At 45.3% G+C, this 15,229-nt stretch overlaps 1 protein-coding gene across 1 annotated transcript; it reads right to left on the bottom strand.

Annotated features, from left to right (window-relative positions):
* Positions 1 to 683: 683 nt before the first annotated feature.
* Positions 684 to 15,007, bottom strand: EPX (eosinophil peroxidase). Its single transcript, XM_072646821.1, has 14 exons — positions 14,959 to 15,007; positions 14,621 to 14,701; positions 14,319 to 14,412; positions 13,553 to 13,728; positions 13,048 to 13,171; positions 12,309 to 12,438; positions 10,032 to 10,238; positions 7,025 to 7,340; positions 5,584 to 5,744; positions 3,627 to 3,882; positions 3,111 to 3,281; positions 1,542 to 1,779; positions 1,078 to 1,290; positions 684 to 769 (listed from the first exon to the last, which is right to left on the bottom strand). Exons 2-13 carry the CDS (start codon positions 14,697 to 14,699, stop codon positions 1,089 to 1,091), a joined length of 2,154 nt encoding a protein of 717 aa, XP_072502922.1. The 5' UTR covers positions 14,700 to 14,701; positions 14,959 to 15,007; the 3' UTR covers positions 684 to 769; positions 1,078 to 1,088.
* Positions 15,008 to 15,229: the final 222 nt, after the last annotated feature.

Below are 15,229 nucleotides of genomic sequence, written 5' to 3'. Positions count from 1 at the left end.
CACCCATAATACTTTTGGCCTTGAACCACTTTCTTCTGGTTGAACCAGCCCCTAAGTCATAGAAAATAAGACATTCTGCACTTTTCCCAAGGATAAGACATTGGCCATATTAACCGAAGGCTGTGCTTAGCTGGTGTCTAGCACATAGGGAGCACTTTGTAAATTCTTTCCCCCTCTCCCTTTCTTAACTGTTTCTCTCCCCCCACACCCCAGCCCCCGTTGGAGTATATTGTGAGAATATTCCTCCCCAAACACACAAACAGTGACAGTTCTGCTTTCAGCAGTGCTTTATTGGCAGAAGCAGGATATAACACTTGGCCCACTGGCTAAGGATCTGTTTTAGTCCCAGAGGAGAAATCTTGTAGGGATCTGGATGACTATGAGATGTCTGAATCTCAGAGATCTAGAAAAAGAGACTTTTCTATTCCCAGGGTCAGGGAGCCCACTGCCAACTCCATCTCTGGCCTGGGACCCCAAGATTTCTGCAGGTCCAGTTGCCTTTAGTCTTAGTATGACTTGCTAGGCCCACGTGGTTGGGAGCCTGAGGTGAAAGCTTGGTACCAGAAGGCATCTGAGGTGGGTTGGCACGTGGTACTCGGTGAACTCATACTGCTGATCCCAAGCAGTAACCTTGACTTTGAGAGTGAAGCTGGTGAAAGTGTCAGCAAGAAGTGGGACTACAGGGAGAAAGGGATGCTCCTCCTGGATGCCTCTGACTGCCCTGTCCCCACTACTCCTTTCTGCCAAGGGAAGAGGCTTGGATAGACATCTGTGGGAACAAGCAGAAGTGATTGGAAATGTAGCCAGCCTATTAATCTGGAAATGAGATAGCCTGAGTGTCTTGAAACAAAGTCCAGGGCTAGATGGACTCTCACCCAAAGCCCTAGATCTTGGAATTGACTAATGGCAGCCCCAGGGTACAACCAAGTAAGTGGTAAGCCCCTGAGAGATTTTCTCCTATCCATCCCACATAGAGTGTGAACCTTAGTTCTTCCCTCCCCCTCCAGAAACCTGGGTACTCAGCTCATCAGGAAAGAAAAAGATTCCAAACCCTAAGAATAGAAGTACTCCTTTTACCTGCATGGTCCTCATTTGCCTCTCCAGGCTGAGAGGTTCAGCTTGGGAATTCTCCTACAATTCACAAAACCCTTTGGGTAGATATTGGCCTTGAAGATGTGTCGGGGGACAGTAGTGATACCAGTGTTGTCACAGACAATTCGAGATAAGGAAATTCTCTTCAAGGCCTGGCGCTGCTTCCAGGTGAAGACACCTCGTTTCTGCCACCAGAACCTTCAAAGAAAATGGTTATGGGAGGAAAAGGTGAGAGGGAGCAACCACGCAAGACCCTGAAGGCAAAGTGAGCAGCAGGAGTGGAGGTGGGAAATTTGTTCTTGGCCCACCCAAGGGCCAGAATCTCAGTTTGGGCTTGCCCCTGTTCTTTCCAGTTCAAAAGAAATGAGATCCATCAGTTGCTTTCATTCTTTAGTGAGAATTCGAGTATTCTCTTTCCTCTTCCTTCCCTTTAAACACAGAACACTCACCTGTCTCCATCTCTTGCTCTTCTAAACTGGTTCTCAAAAAGACAGGCCAAGAGGGGCCCTACTCTGGCCCCAGGCAACAAGGGTTCAGCAACGGCACCAACCCAGATGTCAATGTTGTCGGGAGTTCCGTAGAGACTCATGAACTTCCTTGCCAGATTGGTGTTCTTCAGCACCCGGGCAAGTTGGGACAAAGTTCGGGGTTGAGAGAGCCCACAGAAGCGTCTCCAAGCGTTGTACCCTAGGGGCAAGAAGGGAGCAGTTCTGGTCTTCCCCTTTATCTCCCACCAAACTTGACTCTGAGGGGAAGTTCTGGTCATCCAACTCTGGGCTAGAACCCAGAGCTCCCTGCCTTCCAGTGTGGACCTCACTATTCTGAAAAGCACAGCCACCTTGTGTAAGTCTGGCTGGCCTTGATAAATTGAGACCATGTTTCCATGCAATAAGCATGTGCAAATTTGAACAGCTGCTTGCATAATCACGGTATATAGTCAGGTTCACCTGACCCATAGCTGTGTGCCTAATGACCATTATGCTGCAAGGTAATTGTACATAAAAGATAATGTAAGTGGGAGGGGTCAAAGGCAAACTGAGTTTCACAACTTTAGAAACATAGAGATGCGAGGGATTCATCTGATCTAATCCCCTAGTTTTTCCTACTGAGAGTCTATAGGCTTGCCCACTATGACATATATTGGCAGAATTATACTATAAAAGCAGGCTCTCTATTGCCAAATTCATCACTTATTTCCCACTATTCAAAGGTATGGATAGCCTGACGACATGAATCTAGGAAGTCTAGCACTCAAGGGTCAAGTTCCAACAGAACCCACTTAGGGTGGAGTTGGCTAGGCCAGGCTTGGACCTAGTGTTCCCCTTGGGCACCTGCCTGGATCCATGAACCTGGGCACAAGATTAGCATGTGGGCTATAACTGAGCCTCCAAAAAACCAAGAATGAAGCCCTAGGTAGGCCAAAGGAAGGACTGGAGAAACTACAAGAATGGGAATTAGAAAAACATTTCTGAGTTCAACTGGGGGAAGAAAAGCTGGAAAAAGGAAGCAACTGAGGTGCCCTCCTACTCTGTAGCTCAAAGGGACCCAAACAGTTACATCTCCCCATTTGTCCAACAGAGGTCACCAATAAGCTGGGTGAAGGAGAGGTGCGCTCTCTCTCTCTCTCTCTCTCTCTCTCTCTCTCTCTCTCTCTCTCTCTGTCTCTCCCTCTCCATCTCTCTCCCTCTCTCTCCCCTCTCTCCCCCAGATTGGGAGCCAGGCAAAACTGATGCTGGAGCTCAGTAGGCTGCCCCAACATGATTAGTGGCCAAAGATCTGACCTACTACTCATCCCACCCGTTTTGCATTTTGGAAAGAACTATGGCTCAAACCCCTTGATGACACCTCTTTAAGCAGCCTGAGTTAGGAAGTAGTGAATTCCTGAAAGTCAGATAGAACATTGCTGGTAAAGAGAAGAGAGATCCTGGGGGAGAGCCTTTGCCTGAGCTAACCCTGATGTCAAAGGCCCTCCCAATATGGATCCCCATATGGACATAAGGATGGTCTAGTTCTCTTACCTGGGAGACCATGGTCCCGGCTGCGTTGCATGTTGAGAGCAGCCAAGTCCAGCCCAATGCGCCTGAATTGTCTGAATAGCTTGTCCCTGAGTTCGTCTACCAGTATTCCATCTTGGCGGTTCAGTTTGGCTGGAGTGGCCATGAGGCCTCGGAGAATGGGGTCAATTCCACCTAGGAGAGACCAAATACTAAAAAGAACTGATGTTTAAAAACCTTACTCTTGGGGACAATAGTGCTCAAAGGGACCTCACTGCCATTTGTAACCATGGAAATCTAAAAACCTTACCATAACCTGTCCAGCCTCACTTAACCTTCATAGTAGAGACAGCTTTCTTATGGGGTGGTGGTAGTGGTTACACAGTGGAGAGCAGTGGTACATGTGCCCACTGGTGTTGGGGGAAACCTTGACTGCATTCCCTCAGACAGAAGAAGACTGCATGATACACTGACTCTTGCTCACTGGAGGCCCATCCCCACCTGGCCCCTTGAACAGAGAACTCTGATAATCACAGTTACCTTCATTTACAACTCTCCAGCTGGCGAAAAAGACAGTGCTGAGAGGGACTCGAGAATTGGATCCCAAGGACTGATACCGATTGCCCAAGCGGAACATGAAGGGCTGGATCATAGTATGACCAAAACGGAAGGCCAAGGTGAAGACATTAGAGACACGGGGATCCACTTGAGAAGAGTAGCCGTGGTAGCGACCTAGAGTTCTTCTGGCCCTGGCCCGACCCAGAACAAGGGGGAGGAAGTCTCTATAAGTGATGATCTAGAAGAAAAAACATCCAGGGGAATGACTTCCCTTTTCCCATACCCAGAATTCATTTGTTCATTCAATCTTTCATTCAACAAGCATTTAAATGCCTACCATGTATGTCTCAGGCATTATACTAGGTGCTGGGGAGAAAAAGACATGAATGAAACTGTACTTGTCTTCAAAGATTTTATGCTATTTTGGAAGGAAACAACGTGTACACAGATAGGTAAATAACAAATATTTATGTACAAAATAAATGCAAAGAATATCCTCAGGGATTAGTGAGGGAAAGCAGTTGAACAGAACCTTGAAGGAGGTAGGGATGCCAAGTGGCAGACATGAGGAGTGAGAGCAATCCTAGGGGCAATGGGAAACCACTAGAAAACTCTTTAAACAGGGGAGTATCATGGTCACACCCATGCTTTAGGAATATTATTTTGGCAATAGTGTGGCAGATGGATTGGAGAGTGGAGAGACTTTAAGCCAAGGATGCCATTCTTGTTGCAGAGTCCAGGTGAGAGGGGATGAGTGCCTACCATCAGACTGTCCAAAGTAACAAAAAAGGAAAATGACACATGTTGGAAGGACTGAGAGAAAACAGGCACTCTGATGTATTCTTGGTCCATTAGGTGAACTGGCACAGTTATTCTGGAAAACAATTTGGAACTATGTCCCTAAGTCCCTAAACTGCATACCTTTGACTCAGTGATACCTCTACTAGATCTATTCTCCTAGAAGATGAAAGAAAGGAGAAAAGGACCCATATATTAAAAATATAGAAGTTCTTTTTATGGTGGTAAAGAAGTGGAAACTAAAGGGGTGTCCATCATTCGGGGAATGACTAAACACATGATATAGGAGTATAATAGAATACTCTTGTGCCATATGAAATGACAAAAGGAATGGTTTCATAGATAGCTGGGGAAACTTGTATGAACTGATGCAAAGTGAAGTGAGGAGAACCCAGGAGAATAATTTCTACAATAACACTGTGAAGACAGACAACTTCAAGAGATTGAAGGACACTCTTCAATGCAATGACCAACCACACTTTCAGAGGACTGTTGATGAAGAATGCTATTCATCTCCTCACAGAGAAGTGATGGCTTCAGAGTACAGAATAAGACATTTTTGGATATGACCAATGCAGGGATTTATTTTACTTAAGGATGCAAATTTGTTATTAGGATTTTTTTTCTTTTCCATGATGGAGGAGGGAGGTGACAGACTGAAAATATTAAAACGAATGACTCTGAGGTCTTGAATCTCAGTGACTGTGCAGATGGTGATGCCCTTGACAGAAATGAGGAAGGAGGAAAGAAGAGTGGAATTTAGAAGAAAACTTAAAAACAATTTGAACCATTCCTTTTCCCATTTGGACAGTACTTTCTTCTTTTCAAGGTAACCCCCACACCTATAATCATTTTTTTTTGGTCATCTTTTCTAACCCTGGGAAGGATTTATTACCTTCTATAGAGAAAAGAGTGAAATTAATGGCAGATATGAGTCTAGGACTCCAGGTCTCTTGCCTCTTTACCCAAGATTTGTGGTACTAGGCCACCACAATACAGCTTCAATTTGGTCCCAATTAGGTGGTTACATGTATCCTCCCTATCAGCTCTTTCCAGGCTACAAAACAGAGCTATTATCTCTGTTTGGAATCACCTTGGCTTCTCACCCAGGGGAAGATGGTGGTCACTCAGCAGGACTTACCTGAACCATGGCCCCAACAATCTTCCGGGCTTCCTGGTACAGTTTCTCTCCACTCCATCGAGGATTTAGTCTTTTGAGCTCTGTAGCCAGCCGGTTGTGCTCCCGTACAAAGAGGGTGTGGATTGCTGTTAGTTTGGGGGTTTCACTTGCTCGACTGTCACCTTTGAAAACCCCAAATTCAGATGACTATCAGACCCCTTCCAAGAATATCCACTGACTAATGGAGGCCCTTTCTATTAGACCTGAAACTTGCTCTGTGATCTCAGGCAAGCTCCTGGCTCTCTGCGTCTTTATTTCTCTAGCTAAATGGTGAGGTTCTTTCCACCACACCTTGGGGGTCTGAAAGAAGGAGACAGCAGATTTCTAAGGGCAAGTCTCTACCCAACGTGCTCAAGGCCTGGGTCCTAAGAGGGTAGAGAAGAGCTTGGCTCTTTCTACTCATGAAAAATCTAGGAACCTAGATTCTAGAAGAGAAATCTTTACATGTGAGAAGAACCAGAGGTTAGATCTACAAGTAGGAGAATTTGTGATAAAAATGAACCGGAATGAGTTTTGAATCCTTGAGTCTGACTGAGAAGTCCTAGTGAATCATAATTTGTCCCCCACTTGTAAGTGCTACACAGTAGTCTACTCTTCTCAGACTTCTAGACTTGTTGAGTTCATTCTGTTCTCTTTAGTGACACGGGGCAAGAAACAAAGAGAGATGGACAAAATTAAATACATATGTTTATATCAAGGGTAGGGAACCTGCATCCTGAATGCCACATGTGGCCTTCTAAATCCTTAAGGGTGGCCTTTTGACTGATTATTCTGTAAAATTTGGATTCAGTCAAAAGGCTACACTTAAGTATTTAGAAGGTCACATGTGTCCTTCAGACTATAGGTTCCCCACCCTGGTCTAAGCCCTTGTACAGATGGGGAAGGGAAAGAGTAGTGGATTAGCACATTAGTTAGTTCCTTATGTTTTTGCTATGAAATGGAACTATTTCACGAAGTTCCACATGGGGTAATAGTCATAGTTTAGCAAATGTATAGTTCTCCAGCAAATCTGTACATTATTTTCTCTTGCAGGGGACATTAGTTTCTATCCTTTTAGTCCTAATATATGTGAAAATAAGAAACATATAACATTAGGAACGTGAAGAAGAAGTCATCTCATCCAGTCCTCTATTTTATATATGATGAGAAGCTCATATAGAAAGACAAGGTGCAAGGATTTGAAGGACCCTGACTCCAGACCTAGTGCCACACTTGCTTTCATACAACATCCCACATCTCAAAGACATCAAAGATTTGAATGCTGTGGTTGAAAGCTACAGCTACAAGATAACTACACCCGTGAAGAGCATGCAGCTCTCTCACTTTCTCACAGTATTCTGAAAGCCCTGGCAACTCCTTACAGATGCTCCCAAGCCCTTCTTCCCAAGCCTGTGTGCCTGACCTGCCAGGAAGCAGCGGATCCGAGCATTGCGGTTGGTGAGCAGGCAAGGGTCTTGCTGGAGGCTATCAAAAGGCAGAAGGGCCCTCCCATTATCTTGGAACTGTGTATTGATAGCCAGCAGACCCAGTTGATTAGATGTGTTCCTGAGCCTTCCAGCAAGGGCATCCTCGCTACCATACACCATACTGGCATCCAAAAAGGAAGTGAGTGTGTTGAGCTGATTGAGGACACTGCCCTTCTTGCGACAGGCAGGAGCAGAGCGGTCAAAAGGGATGCAGTCCTTCCGATAAGTAATTCGAGGGTCATTTGGTGGGATCTGTAGAAAGTAGAAGGTGGAGAAGACTGGGTTCTGCCCTCACTCCTAGCAGAGGGTTCCATTCTCTGTTGTCTCTCTCTGTCTTAAAAACTTGATTCAAAACTTACCTCCTCTAGGATGGCTGCCCTTACTGACTCAATCTTACTCTTCTCAGAGAACATTAGAATCAGAAGGACCTAAAAGCTAAATCCAGTCCATCCCCCTCATGTTAGAGAAAACTCAGAGCTAGAGAGATGAAATGACTTAGCAGTGGGGTCCCAAGAGGCAGCAGAGCACAGTAGAAAGACTTGTTCAACTTGGAGACAGGAAAGTCCTTGGCTTCAAATCCTACATCGGATACTTACTTAGCTATGACCCTTGCAAACTTCCTTTCTGAACCTTAGGTTCTCTATATGTCAAATGGGGCTGATAATTCCTGTTGTCACTCACTCTCTTACAGGGTCTCTGTGTGTTTTTATCTCTCTGTCTCTGACTTTATCTTTCTCTCTGTGTCTCTTTCTGTCTTGGTTTGTCTGTCTGTCTGTCTCTCTCTCCTTGAGACTCTCTTTTCTCTAGATTTTTGCAACATCGCTCTTTTTTGGTTCTCCTCCTACTTGCCTTACCATCCATTCTCAGTTTCCTTTGCTGAATCTTCAACCAGGTCATTCCCTCTAATCATGAGCATCTTCCAAGTTTCCATCCTTGTCCCTCTTCTCTTCTTCCCCCTCCCCCTGTACTGTTTCACTTGTTGATCGCCTTAGCTCCCATGAATTCAATGATCATCTCTATGTAGATGATTCTCACATCTATTTCTCTAACTCTAATCTCTTTTCTGACCTCTAGTCATGCATCTCTGACTAGTGGACATCTTCAACTGGATGTCCCATAGTCATCTTAAACACGTGTCCAAAAACTGAATTCATTATCTTTTCTCCAAAACCTTGCCCTCTTCCTAACTTTCCTATTACCATCAAGGGCACCAGGGAGGAGAAAATGAGGCTGGTGACTTTGCACAACCCTCCTTCACTCAAATCAAAGTCAACTGCAAGTCATGTCATTATCTCCTTGATGTCATGGTCCTCTTTGAGGACAAAGGACAAACACAACAACAACCAAGTCACCACCCTCCTCATGGTCACCCAGACTCACAATATAGGTGCCATCTGCGAATCCTCGCTCTCACTCCCAAATCTGTCACCAAGGCCTGTCAATTTTATCTTGGAAGCTCCTCTCCGTTTCTTCTGTGCTCCTGTCACCACCACCCTGGTACAGACCCTTGTCACTTTGTATCTGGCTGGTCTCGCCACCTCAAGTCTCTCCCCACTCTAGTACATCCTCCACTCAGCTATCAAAGTGCGGGTTTGACCATATCACCTCCCTTTTCACCCCACCCCCACTCAGTAAACCCCAGTGGCTCTCCATTACCTTCAAGATCATAAAGGCTGTTTGGCTCATAAAGCCCTTTGTCATTTTTCCCTGTCCTACCTTTCCAGTCTCCTTATATCTTATCCCCACCCATACTCTGTGACTCAATGACATTGGCTTCTTTGTTAATCCTTATCCCATCTCTAGACTCTAGACATTTTCCCTGATTGTTCCCTGTGTCTGAAATGTTCTCCTTCCTCATTCTCACCTTCTGGTTTCCCTGGCTTCTTTCAAGTTTCAGCTAAAATCCCACCTTCTGCTAGAAGCCTTTCTGGGCTTATCTTAATGCTCATTTCTTCCCTTGGAGCTTATCTCCAATTTGCCTATATATGTGTGTGTGTATGTGTTATGTGTATATATGTATGTATGTATATACGTGTATGTATCCTATTTAGGGGCAAGTAGGTGGCTCAGTGGAGAGAGTACTGGTCCTGAAGACTCAACTTCCTGAGTTCAAATCTGGCCTCGTACGCTTACTAGCTGTGTGACCCTGGGCAAGTCACTTAACCCTGTTTGTCTCAGTTTCCTCATCTGTAAAATAAGCTGGAAAAGGAAATGGCAAACCATTCCGGGATCTTTGCCAAGAAACCACAAAGAGAGGTCATACAACAACAAAATATCCTCTTTGCACCTAGTTGTTTTACATTAGGCTGTGAACTCCTGGAGAGCTAAGACTATCTTTTGCTTTTCTTTGCATCTCTTGCCCTTAGTATAGTGCCTGGCATATAGTAGGTGTTTAATAAATGTTTGCTGACTTGAGCTGATCACCTCTGAAAATCTTTATTTCTTACAAAACCCTGCTTAAGCTATACCTTCTCTATGGAGGTATGTCTTTTTGTATCCCCAGTCTACTAGTAGTGTTCCCCACCCCCCACAAATTTTATTTTGTATTTTTTCTATACGTTTTACACATAATTATGTGTATATGTGTATGTATACGAATAGCTATATTTCTGTATTACGTGTAATTCTCCTTGAGGCCAGGAACACTTTCATCTTCATGACTCTCTCACTGTACTTCCAGTGCCTAGCATAAGTGCCTGTCACAGAGTTAAGTGATTATAGGTAGACTGACTAAATGAATTATAGACAGTGTTGAATTATTTCCTCCCTGTTCCACCTCTTTTTCTTGTCTCCTAAACTGGACTATAAGCTACCTCAGAGCAAGAGCTAGGTGTATTCTTCAGCACCCTTGGCTCTGCAAAGGCCTCAAACAGCACTTACCTCAGAAGAGTGTCAATAGCTAGGCCCTGCATTGTATTATCTCTTCATCTTTAAGAACTATACCTTGATAGGGAAGCACGGGAGTATCTGGGCACAGCTCTTCTCACAGTCGATCCCACTGGTGAAAGCCACCTTGGCTTGAGACTCAGGGCTGAAATCCAAGTCATGGTCAATGAACTGACCCCATTGCATGAACATGAGTGCCCTATTGCGGTCCAAAGTGATCCTTTCTTCAGGGAAGCGGACAATCTGGTTGGAGACAGCCCGGACCTGGACAGAAAAGATCAAGTTAGAACAATGGAGTTGATGATTTGTCCAGAGTCTCCCAAGATTTAAGGTAGAACTTGGCATGAAGTAAAGAAAACTGGATTCCTTGATCTTCAGTTCATACATCAGCATTCTTTTCCTTGACCCCAGAGCTATAACCGGGGTGTGACAAATATGGTGAAGGCCCATGTGTGTCTGAATTTAGAGGGCACCAATATGGTGCCAAAGCTGATAGGGATGATTAGGAACACCAACTCTTGGTGTTTGCCCACCCCTGCCCTCCAGGCTCTGAGGAAATTAGAGCTAGGCATCTCCTCTTCAGCCCCAACACCTTAGGGACCTCCATCTAATCCAGAGCCTTAAGGAGGACAAGGATGGTGTTGGTAGAGGAGAGAAAGAGGTAAGTGAAAAGCTATGTTGGTATCCCTCTATTCCCCCATTCTTAGCAAGAATAAGTAATTAAAATAGGAAGCTATTGCCCAGCAACTAGGTGGCACAGTGGATAGAGCATGGGGCCTAAGGTCAGGAAGACTCATCTTCCTGAGTTCAAATCTGGCCTCAGATAGTTACTAGCTGTGTGACCCTGGACAAATCACTTAACTCTATCTCATATTCCTCATATATAAAATGAGCTAGAGAAGGAAATGGCAAAGCACTCCAGCATCTTTGCCAAAACATCCCCAAATGGGGTCATGAAGAGTCAGATAAAACTGTAAAAAGGCTGAACAACAACAACATTGTCCTTAGTCTCCCTTCTCTTTCACAGCTGAGCTCAGAAAAACCAATCTTCTTTTCCCATTTACTTCTCAACCTTTGCATTCTGACCTTGTCTCTTGATTGAAGCTGTCCTCTCCCTAGTTTCCTAGGATCTCTGAATTTCTAACATCAATCCTCATTTTTCTTGACCTCTTGAAGATGTTACAGGTCACTCCCATCCTCATAGATACTTTCTCTTCCCTTAGCTTTTGTAATACTGTTTCTTCCTGGTCCTCCTCTTGCATGTCTGACAACTCCTTTTTAGCCTCCTCTGCTGAATCATCATCTATGGACCTCCTCCTAATCCTGACTAATTTGAGGCTCTGTCATAGTCCTTCTTTCTCTAGATCCTCTTTCGATGTAATCTCGTTAGCCTCCTGTGGGTTGACTTATCATCTCTCTGCCTGTGACTCCCAGATCATCCCATCTAACTGTAATCCCTCTCCCAAGTTCTAAACCTGCACCACCAGGATAGCTACAAGACATCACCAACTGGACACCCCATCAGCATGCAAGGTGGTACTGATTAGGTTCTCCCCAATATCACTAAATCTATAATATAAACTCCTTCAGGACAGGGACTGTTTTTCATTTTTGACTTTATATCCTTAGAGCTAGTAGATAATTAATAAATACTTGTTGAATTCAAATGAATTTGATTAGACTGCACTGTATTAGAGTGGAAATTAGCAGACCAGCCACAGGAGTGAGCCCTTTTCTACCCCTACCATGTTCCAGGAGTAGTTTTACTTGCTTGAAATTGAAAACCATTTTTTCCCCTTGGCCTCTTGCCACAGGTGCAAAAATTCCCAATTATCAGCTATGCTTGCCATTCGCGTCTTGCAAGAAGCAGCTTCCATTTTGGATTCCTTCCTGTCTCTTCCTCCCCTCTAGGGAGTGAGTTCTTGTCCTTGCTCCTGGAGACAAAGCCTTTTTAGTCATTGTCTTTTACACCATAGGCGAACAGGTCCAGGAGATCGCCAGACTGATCCACTCTAGGCTCAAACACTTCGTAGTTGTGTGACCCTGGGAGAATCACTTAAACCCTCCCAGCCTCAGTTTCCTCACCTGTAGAATGGGGATAATAATAGCATCTACCTCCAGGGTTATTGTGAGATTCCAACGAGGTAATATTTGTAAAGAAAGCACTGCAGACTTTAAAGCCCTCTATACATACTAGCTATTAGGCTCTGAAGAAGAAGAGAAAAGAGGAAATAAGTGGAGGGGAATCCATTGGCTGGGCCTGAGCCTACCAGTTGTTGAGGAAGAGTTAAGTCTTGCAGGGCTACCAAGGTTCTAGCTGCCCTCCAGCCTTACCAGTGGGAGAGTGAATCCATTCCTCTTCTTCCCAGGGGTCCAACCATAAGGGAGAGAGAGTCTGTCCTCATACTCTGCAGGAAGCCAACGGGCCAAGGCTTGGTTAGATGCTCCCAGCCAAGGTTTCCTCCTGGAAACAGTAATGCATGTATGCACGTATGCATGCTTATATGTGCATGTATTTATATGCACATGTAAGTGTGTGTATGTATGTGTATATATATGTGTGTACATTGTGGTTGGAAGAGGTGGACAGGAGTGGAATGAGAGGAAGAAAAGATTAAGGGTCAGGAAGAGATCTAGGACCTTTTTGCCAACAGTGTGAGAAAAGAGAGTCACTGAGGAAAGTTAAATATTTACTATGCGCCAGGCTATGTGCAAAACATTTTGCAATTTTTATCTCATTTGGTCCTCACAACCCTGTGAGGTAGGTGATCTTATTATCCCCATTTTACAGATGAGGAAACTGAGGCAAAAAAGTTACGTGACTGGCCCAGGGTCCCATAGCTAGGAAGTGTCTAAAAGGTCACTGTTGGATTCAAGTCTTCCTGATTGCAGGTTCCGTGTTCTGTGCATGCTACCTAGTGGCTCCATCCAATACAATGTACAAGACCGAACCTGCCTTCAAGGAGTGTCCATTCTAATGTGGATAGATAACACATAAAGGGGAGCTGGAAAATCACTTGAGGGAGCAGTCCGGGGGTTCCCGTAGACTTTCTGTCTGTTCCCCCAACCTTACCTGTTATTACATCTCCCTGTGATGGTGCGGTATTTGCTCCTTCGAGGACATTTCACTTCTTCTTCTTGGGAGGCACAACCACTGGCGTTGGACAGCAGGTCCAGCTGGGACAGAGTCAGCACATCTGTGTAGGGCAGGGAGAGGGGGCTAGATCCTTCTCTCCCCCCACCCCCAGCCAGTCTTTCCCTTAGTCCCCACCCAACACCTGTTGATCCCTCCCTCACAAGCCTCAACTTTCCAGGTTCCTGGCTCAGCATCACCTTGGAGGGGTGGGTGGGGAGAGCCAATGGAGAAGGGGAGGGGAGAGGGGGCTGGGGGGCTAGATCCTTCTTTCCCCCCCAGCTAGTCTTTCCCTTAGTCCCCCCCACCAACACCTGCTGACCCCTCCCTCATTAGCCTCAGCTTCCTAGGCTCTTGGCTCAGCATCACTTTGGGGTGGTGAGTGGGGAGAGCCTGTGAGGCTGCACGAGGGGAAGCGAGAGGCTGGGCTGAGTCAGAGCAGAACCTGTAAAGTTGAAGGGTCCTGGGTGTTGAGCCTGAATCTTCCCCTCTAGCAGATTCAAGGCCACATGCATGTAGTCGCCAGCTTGAATAGCCATCTTGGCCCCAGCTGCAGGCCGCTTAAAGTAGGTCAGAAAATCCATGGGGCTTGCATTTCCACTCTGAAGCCGCTGCTTTATGCTGACCAGAAACAGCAGAGGGGAGAGGGAGGGAGGGAATAAGCATTTATTAAGCACCTACTCTGTGCCAAGTGCTTTACAAATAATGTCTCATTTGATCCTCACAACCACTAGATCAGGAAGGTGCTTTTTTTGTCCCTATTTTGTAGTTGAGGAAACTGAGTCAGGCAGAGATTAAGTCACTTGACCAGGGTCACACAGTTAGTAAGTGTTTGAGAACAGTTTGAATTCAGGTCTATGCACTGTTCCTCTAGGCAGGGAGAAGACTAAGGAGGAAAACAACAGTTCAGGACTAGGGGAGGGGTATGGACAGACAGACAGATCAGGGCATAAACAGGCAGACATATGGACAAAGTTAGGCACTTCCTGTTCAAGTTTTCTTTCTTTTCCAAACAGAAGGGGACCTCACAAGTTCAGGTTAGAGGGCATCCTGTCTGGAGGAAGGGAGATGGACATGGTAATGGCCTCAGCTTGAGCTGTGGTCTAATTCTTGCTATCTCTACATCTATCTTTCTGCCTCCTTTCCTTCCCGGACCCTCTTTCTTTCCTCTTCCCTCCTAATTCCAATTACTGCACAAAAGTATAATTCACCTTTCACGGGTCTGTTTGTAGGCTCTGTCCACAAGTCTCTTGGCCTCTTCCATGCAGCTCATAACCACAGAGTTCTCCACCTTACCAGCAACAGCTGTCCAGATGTCCAGAGGAAAAAGGGGGAAAGGGATCAGGTCCCATGGATAACCACTGTCCTTACTCCCCACGCTGGGGTATAGATTCTAATCATGGCCTGGGACCCTGTCTCCCTTTCTTCCCCAAGACAATGTGACAGACACACTAGAAAAACTCCTCAGACATTCCTTCATCCCCCTCCCCACCCCATTCTGGTAACTAATTACCAGTGGATGCAGTGCCCTCTGAGTCCTGGGGCAGAATCAGCATTGCCAGGAGCCCCATGAGGGGCAGAAGCAGCTTCATATCTGAAAGAGATACCCCCATTCTGGGATCAGGGACCTCATGTAAGGATATCAAATTAAAAGCAAGGGACCATAGAATCTAAAGCTAAAAGGGACCTTAGAAATCATCTATTTTACAAAAATGAGCAGATGTGTAGGCTGAGAGAGCTCAAGACCACAGAGTAGAGCTGGGACTCTAACCCTAGGCTTAGAATTCCAAATCCAGCCCTCCAACCCCCCCCTCCCCCATCTCCATCCTCTATGGCTGCTTCTCCCCTTACCTGGGTATTCGTGAGTTTCTCTTTAAGAGCCAGGAGCTACTTCCAGTCTGTAAAGTTACAAAACAAGAAAAGGAAAAAGCGGTTCCCAAGAGACTAAAATTTCTATAAAAAGATTGTTATGATGAACCATTAGAACATTTCTACTAGTTATCAATAGGATTCTGAGTTTGGAACATTAAAAACAAAACAAGAATGAAAAGGCAAATGATTCACCCAAGGTCTCACAACAAATTGGTTACTGTTACATATTATTACATGTTATATTACAATG

This window comes from Notamacropus eugenii, chromosome 2 (genome assembly GCF_028372415.1).
Source record: "Notamacropus eugenii isolate mMacEug1 chromosome 2, mMacEug1.pri_v2, whole genome shotgun sequence".
Classification (NCBI taxonomy): Eukaryota; Metazoa; Chordata; class Mammalia; order Diprotodontia; family Macropodidae; genus Notamacropus; species Notamacropus eugenii.
This window is presented reverse-complemented; position numbering and strand designations above follow the sequence as displayed.

Bases quoted from the DNA above. Each gene is read 5' to 3' on its own strand.
- EPX (XM_072646821.1), bottom strand. From the start codon at position 14,699: ATGAAGCTGCTTCTGCCCCTCATGGGGCTCCTGGCAATGCTGATTCTG. The intron at 14,413-14,620 runs GTAATTAGTTAC...ACATCTGGACAG, and splicing joins AGAGGGCACTGCATCCACTG to CTGTTGCTGGTAAGGTGGAG. The intron at 1,780-3,110 runs GTAAGAGAACTA...TCTTGCCCCTAG, and splicing joins CCGGGACCATGGTCTCCCAG to GGTACAACGCTTGGAGACGC.